The 7,468-nt window shown below is 55.2% G+C and overlaps 1 protein-coding gene across 1 annotated transcript in view; it reads left to right on the forward strand.

The window, feature by feature from the left end:
- Positions 1-2,887, forward strand: part of LOC104990796 (keratin, type I cytoskeletal 19) — a 4,836-nt gene extending 1,949 nt beyond the window's left edge. The window contains exons 3-7 of the mRNA XM_010843114.1: positions 1,173-1,287; positions 1,511-1,667; positions 1,973-2,134; positions 2,246-2,371; positions 2,503-2,887. Coding sequence (XP_010841416.1) covers positions 1,173-1,287; positions 1,511-1,667; positions 1,973-2,134; positions 2,246-2,371; positions 2,503-2,757 — 815 coding nt within the window. The 3' untranslated portion in view covers positions 2,758-2,887. The remainder of the gene's footprint in view (positions 1-1,172; positions 1,288-1,510; positions 1,668-1,972; positions 2,135-2,245; positions 2,372-2,502) is intronic.
- The last annotated feature ends 4,581 nt before the right edge of the window (positions 2,888-7,468 follow it).

The following is a 7,468-nucleotide window of genomic DNA, read 5'->3' on the forward strand; positions in this document are numbered from 1 at the left end:
GGGGGGCGTCTGGTTTCCCTCACGCTCAGGCTAAAGGCCTCCTCTGCCCAGGGGGCCACTTGGGACTCCGAGGACCTCTGGGAAGAATGGGAGAGGCCGCCTCTGGGCCCTGGTTAAGGAGGGACATTCACTGTGGCCCTTGGACCGAGTGAGAGTGATGAATGCAAGCTCGTGAGAACCTGGGTGCGGAGGCCCAATGCTCTGTGGGTGGAGACAGGTCCCAGCTCCAGCCTCTTCCTGGGCGGTGCTCAGGATCCTTCAGGGTGGGGCTTGGTCTCCGCCCACCCTACGGGGAAGAGCAGGAGCTGGGAGCTCGTCCAGAAGAAATGTTAAACGCCAGTGGGACGTTTAACAGTCTCATATGCTGTGCATGCTTGCGAGTGTGCTCAGTCGTGTCCGACTCGTTGCGACCACATGGACTGTAGCCCCAGGCTCCTCTGTCAATAGAATTTTCCAGGCAAGATTACTGGAGCCGGTTGCCATTTCCTTCTCCAGGGGATCTTCCCCACCCAGGGATGGAACCCACGTCCCTTGTGTCTCCTGCATTGGTAGGCGGACATGTTGGATCTCCAAACACACAGCCCCCACAACATAGCCCAGGACCCACCTTGTGCCTGGCCTGTTGATGGGTGCCAGGTGCCTAGACCAGTCCTCCAGATGAGGAGAGTTAGTAAAGTAAACAACTAGGGTAGTGCTTTCACACTTGTAAAACAGTGACCTACACTAGGAAATACAGTTTACCCCAAAGAGGACATGCGAAGTGCTGACACTTAACAGATGCTCAACAGAAGAAATTCCCTTCCCTAAAGGCAGAATGTGCTTTGAGTAGGGGTGGGACAATGGGGTAACCCCTATTCTTGCTGCATGGTCTGCAGATCACTAGAGGCTGCCTTCCTAAGACCATTAAGAGTTTCCCTGGGTACAGGTCTTGGAGACTTTTCCCTCTGAGGCTTACCACTCTCCCCTGCCCCTGCCCATCTCCTACCCCCTGGGTCAGCCTCCTTGGTAGTAATTTTCTCCTGTTCCAGCTCTCAGGCCTGGACCGATTTTAAGGCTGCCCAGAGAGCAGGCAGCCTGGGGTTGCTGGAGCTTTGGTCTCCAGGGGCCCGGGGACACACACACTCCTTTGCTTCTCTGGGAAGAAAGTGGGTGGGCATTGCCCATATGCTGAGCTGGTGCCAACCTCTTGCATTCCACCTCCCAGATTCTCGGTGCCACCATTGAGAACTCCAAGATAGTCCTGCAGATCGACAATGCCCGTCTGGCTGCAGATGACTTCCGCACCAAGTGAGTGTCTCTACTTTGGGGGCTGCAGAAGCCAGAGCAGGGGAGGGGAGGCAGTCCCTTCAGGGCCTCAGAGCCATGGGGGGAAATGGATGCCTCCCTCACCTACCCTAGCTGGTCTAAAGCACTCTCCATCCCCCATGGGACCTTGAGCCCAGGGGAGGTGGGGAGATCTTCAGAGGTGCAGAGGAAATGCTGGCATGACTACGACTATTTCCTCTGAAAGGTTTGAGACGGAGCAAGCTTTGCGCATGAGTGTGGAGGCTGACATCAATGGCCTGCGCCGGGTGCTGGACGAGCTGACCCTGGCCAGGACTGACCTGGAGATGCAGATTGAAGGCCTGAAGGAGGAGCTGGCCTACCTGAAGAAGAACCATGAGGAGGTGGGTTTCATGCTGGGCATCCCATCCACCCTAGCCCAGTTCCCCAGATAAGGACATTTTTAGCCTGTATCCTCTGACTGTGGCCACATTTGTGGCCCTCTTGACTTGACCCTGGGTGTGGATTGTGGCTCTCAAGAGTTCTAACAGCAGATGGTGGTGACTCCGTCTGTCCCCCAGTACTGGGTCCTAGATCTGCACCTGAAAACCAGCCTCTCCCGCCATGGCCTGGGGTATTGGGGAGTGACCTGGCTCAGGGCCAGCAGGCTCTGGGCCCTGACATGCCCATCTCTGCTGTATCTTTCCAGGAAATGAGTGTGCTGAAGGGCCAGGTGGGTGGCCAGGTCAGTGTGGAGGTGGATTCTGCTCCGGGCGTCGACCTAGCCAAGATCCTGAGTGACATGAGAAGCCAATATGAGGTCATTGCTGAGAAGAACCGGAAGGATGCTGAGGCCTGGTTCATCAGCCAGGTATGGAGGGGGAGGCAGGTGCTCCCTGGAGGGGTGGCAAGGAGAGGAGGCTTAATGCTCCCGGGCAAGGGTCTGATTCAGTGCTATTCCCTTTGCCTCCTTTCATTGCAGACCGAGGAGCTGAACAGGGAGGTCGCTGGCCACACGGAGCAGCTGCAGATCAGCAAGACGGAGGTCACCGACCTGCGGCGCACCCTCCAGGGTCTGGAGATCGAGCTGCAGTCTCAGCTCAGCATGGTAGGTGCCCTCTGCCCTGTGGGATTCACACTTATGTCCTTGTAGCCTTGGGCAGCCTGGGCGGTGGCTCTGCCTGGACCCTTTCTGGGCATCAGGCTCTGCTGAGCCTTCTTCCCTCTCTCTGCGTTCAGAAAGCCGCCCTGGAAGGCACACTGGCAGAAACGGAGGCTCGCTTCGGAGCCCAGCTGGCGCAGATCCAGGCGCTGATCAGTGGTATCGAAGCCCAGCTGAGTGACGTGCGAGCTGACACCGAGCGGCAGAACCAGGAGTACCAACACCTCATGGACATCAAGACCCGGCTGGAGCAGGAGATTGCCACCTACCGAAACCTGCTGGAGGGCCAGGACGCCTACTTCAACGACCTGTCACTCGCGAAGGCCCTCTGAGTCTGGCGGCCTCCTGGCTTTCCTGCTCTGCTGCAGAAGGAATTCTCCTGGGTAGAGGCATGGGAGGGGAGGGACCCTTACCCTTGCCTCTCCCCCTGACCTGCCAATAAAACTTTATGGCCCAAAGGAAGATGGATGTTGGGTTTTTTATTTCAGTCCATGGAGGTGGGCCCGGCTTTGGCACTGTTTAGATTTTATTGTCTTGGTTTCATTTGAACCAGAATCCACCATGTCCCAGGAAAGGGAAGGGAGGGCTATCACAAAGTGTAGCTATTACCATAATTTCACTTTCCAGAGGTCTTCACTTATCTCACCAGTTCCCTAAAACAAGCTTGTGAAATAAGCATTGCTACCATATTATGGAAGGATAGGGCTTCCTTGGTGACTCAGATGGTAAAGATTCTGCCTGCAATGAAGGAGACCCAAGTTTGATCCCTGGGTTGGGAAGATACCCTGGAGAAGGGGATGGCTACCTACTGCAGTTTTCTTGCCTGGAGAATTCTATGCACAGAGGAGCCTGGAGGGCTATAGTCCACGGGGTCACAGAGTCGGACTTGTATGTTTATTGTGTATCTATACTGCTCTAATGCAAGGCGAGGGTGGGATTTGAAACTGTTTTTTTCTTCTAGATTTATTGTTTTCTTTTTTCCCACTGAACTGCCCCCAAGGGTTGGTGTGTGTTTATCTGTAATTAATGTTTACTGAACACCTGCTAGGTGCCATTTAATCAAAGTCCATAGGGTTGCAAAGAGTCAGACATGACTGAAACGACTTAACAAGTTATATCCTATATAGAGCAGGAAACAGGCTCAGAGAGGTTAAATAACTTGACCAAGGCCACACAACAACCAATGGCAGAGCTAGGACCAGAATCCACATTTCCTGATTCTTAACCCAGGTGCACCCCGTACCCCTGATTCCTAGGATGATAATCCCTGTGCCATTTCCTCAATACATTCCAGTCTTGCTCTGTGTGAAGGCCTAGAACTGGGATCCCCTGAGGCAGTTCCTCCTGACACTCAAGGAGAAACAAACTGGGACTCTGGGTCAGAGGGCAGGCCTCAGCTCAGAGCCAGGCTGGAGAGGCTGCCCCGCCAAGGTGTGTATGTGCATGTGTGCAGACACCGTCTATCCCCTGGCAGCCCGTATGAACCTCTTACGGCCACCGGCCCATACCTGGGCCCGGAGCCTGGAATAGGACCCAGCTGTGACCCGGGCCTCCCACACAGACCTCCAAACTGGCTTGCCTGGGGCTGGTCCTGGGCCCACAAGGGAACGCACGTCCCAGCTTCCTGGTACAACTCTGCCCTTGGGTGGGTATGGTTCTGCCCCTGTGGTTTATAGCTCAGCTGCCAAGAACCGAGGCCAATTAAAGGTAAATAAGTCCCACTTTCCCCAGCCAAGAGGTTCGAGCTTAGCGGGTCTATTCAGGCCCTTGGGTCTGTCTGTAATAGCAGGCCAACCCTGTGAGGGGGGGGCCAAGTGAGGCAGAAACTCTCCTCTGGACACAGTGACTCTTGCTGCTGCCCGTGCCCAGCACTGCCCTGAGGAGATCTCGGACCCCGTCACACTGGGTGTTCATCTGGAAGGAGGTGCTTTTCTCACCATTTCCCATGGGACTTGGGGGCTCATTAGCTTGCTTCAAATCACAGACTGGTGACCCCAGACCAGCACTTCCCGCCTCCCCTGCAGCAGCCAGGGGACAGGAGCCCCTTCTGCCACCTCCTCAGCTTTTCCCGCTCTCAACATCCTGGACAACGGCACCTACGGTCCCCTCCTCCCACCTCACTGTGGAGGCCTCAGAGCTAGAGACTAGAGGCCTGGCTGCACCCCGAGGCTGGGACTGCCCGGAGATATTTGTCCCGTGTTCATGAAAGCCTCTGTTGTCAGAGCTGAAACCCTCCCTTATGCCCCAGAGGCTCCAGGAATGTGGTTGTGGGGCGGGGTCTGGGCCCACGCAGGTGGGGCTGGTGACTGGGTCTCAGGTCTGAGTGACAGGAATAAAGCCTTCCTTTGTGTGTGGGGTGGTGGGGTGGGGGTCACTTTCCCATCTCAGTCTGGGAGCTGAAACTATGGGTACTGTGTTGAGAGAAGCAGCTGGGGTAGAGGAGAGGGAGAGAGAGGAAGGTGGAGGGGATTTGGGGGAGGGGAGGGTCTTCCCAGCCTGTTGGTCATCACAATCACTTCAGTGTGCAAGCATTTCCGGTCTGTCATCTTACTCTATCGTGAGTCAGATTGGACAGGAGTTATTTCCATTTTTCCGACCTGTAGACTGAGGCTCGGAGTGAGGAGGCTTGATTACCCACAGCCACATAACTAATAAAAGAGAAATGAGGAATTCTCCAGGCCCCAGGGCATGCACTCTCTGTCCCGAGAATCTCCCTGGGGACTGGAGAAGGTGAGGGAGGATTCTGACGTCCATGAAGACCCCCCCACTCCCCTGTGCCTCGAATGCTCACTGTGGACCGGTAGCTGGGGCCGGTGTTAATGGGGTGAGTGGGTTTTTTCCCTCCCCTTTTTTTTATTGTTGCAAAATACTCATAACGAACTTCACCATCTCACCCATTTCTCAGTATACAGTTCTGTGGCATTAAACACTCTCACATTGTTGTACAACCATCACCACCCTCCATCCTCATAGCTCTTTCCATCTTGTAAAAATGAGACTTTATACCTATTAAACAGTAATGTTCCATTCTCCCTCCCCACCCTTGGCAACACCATTATGATTTTGACTCTTCCCTGTACCTCTTGTAAGTGGGAAAATGACCCAATTTTAAGTTGTGAACCTGGCTCGGAGCTATTTAGTCACACCCAGGTGGAGTCCAGCCCAGGCTCTTTCCACTGGGCTTCCCTGTCCTATTCCAAGGAGGGAAAGCTGGTTCTGGGGACCGCCTGTCTGTCTGGAGTGGGCCAAGGACAGAAACTGGCACAGCCTCCAGGGCCTGGGGCTGCAGTCTGTGCTGGAGTCAAATGGAGCTTGATCTCCACCCTTGCCTGGCCATCCCCTCCTGGCGCTAATGAGGAGGTCCCGGCTGCCCAGACCTTGAGCTCATAGGAACCATTTGGACTGAAACCAGGGATTTGTGACCGGGGCAGCTCCACTCTGCCTGAGCCTGAGAGTGTGTAGGGAAAGCCCCCTTGAGGGGCTGCTGGAGGTGAGTCAGGGTGCAGAGAGAAGGTGGCTGGGGTCCAGCCCTCCCTCACCCCAGGGTGATGGCCCGTAATTGTTCCCGTGGTAATTGCTGGGGCCATCATGTCTGCAGAGGCTTTAATGAGCTATGGCTGATCTGAGTTTGATTATTTTTCTTTCAGAGGAAAAGACAAGATCCTCTCACCCACAAGACAATACCACACTGTCCGGGCAGAGCACTCAGTAGCGGGCTCAGTATGATGCTGAGGGAGGAGACCCCTCTCCGTCCCCACCAGGACGATATCGCCCTCCATCAGCCCAGCCCAGGTGCAGGATTCTGGAGTCTGGCAGAGGAGGGGAGCACCTTCTTTTCCTGTCCCCTGTTTGATTGGAGTGTCGGAGGATCCACTGAGTCCTGTTGATGCCCCCTTGCTAGCTGTGCCATCTTGTACAAATGGCTTCCCCTCTCTGAGTCCCATTTTCATTCCTTCTGAAATGGGGCAGGGAATATCTTCTGAGTCATAAGGATTGGAGGAGGCATGGGTGTAGAAGTGCTTTGTAAATTATCAAGTGTGCAGTGGAAGCATGCGATTACTGTTATTAGAGCAATGATGACAATGATCTGCATTGCCCCATAGGTGATGTTTATGGAAGAATATGGAAGAGTGAGATGCTCACTCACAGATCTAATGCCCAAGGGCAAAAAAAAAAAAAGTCCCCCCAGGTGAGGGGTACTTGGGAGTGCTAAGTATTGGACGTGCATGCCCCTATCCGGCCCCTCAGAAGATGGGGCACAGGATGGAGGCTCTTGGGCTTCAGGGCTTCTCCGTTAGTGGGAGTTGAGAGGATCCATTGCCAGAAGGAAACTTAGACTTGGAAATTTCCAAGTCCAGGGTTCCCAAGCAGTGACGGATAGAGCCGGGCTTGAACCTGGGTTTGAGGGGTTCCAGACCGCCGTCTGCTTCATGATGCCGCAGCTCTGGGCCAGGAATTCTCCTCCTGGTGCTCTAGCCTGATCTGGCCCACTCTCCACCCCTGGCTCTCTCTAAACCCCAGAGCCAAGGCCAGAGGGCCAGGCCACCCTTCCAGTGGCACTGCCACAGGTCTCCACACACACTAGGCCCCCGAGCTGGTGGCAGACCAGAGGGCTCTCCTGAGTGCTGGACTCCCCTCTCCGGCTTCAGCAGCCTGCTCTTTGAGGTGGTGCTTTGACCTTCTAGATCTCGGAGGGGCCTTCCAGTCCGCCTGCCAGGCTTCCCCATCCCCGCCCTCCCAGCAGTGCTCAGGCATGTACAGCCCTCTGGGTCGAGCCCCTCCCCAGCCCCGCGGCACTTCACAGGACAAACAGGGTTAATCTGGGCCCGCTGTGCAGCGACATGCCTCTTGCTGGCGAAGGCAGGGGCTTTCTGGAACTTGCTCCCATCTTATCTACAGAGGTTTGCCCCAACTCGTCCCAGGAGCAAGTAAAGGTTCAGTGACATGTAGTTGGCAGGTGGTGGGATTATCAATCAGCCCCTTGTCAGCCCTGAGCTGGCTGGCTTTTGTGGGAATGCCACTGCAGAGGGACAGGGGGCCGGG

Source organism: Bison bison, unplaced genomic scaffold, assembly GCF_000754665.1.
Source record: "Bison bison bison isolate TAMUID 2011002044 unplaced genomic scaffold, Bison_UMD1.0 scf7180017864180, whole genome shotgun sequence".
NCBI classification, from domain to species: domain Eukaryota; kingdom Metazoa; phylum Chordata; class Mammalia; order Artiodactyla; family Bovidae; genus Bison; species Bison bison.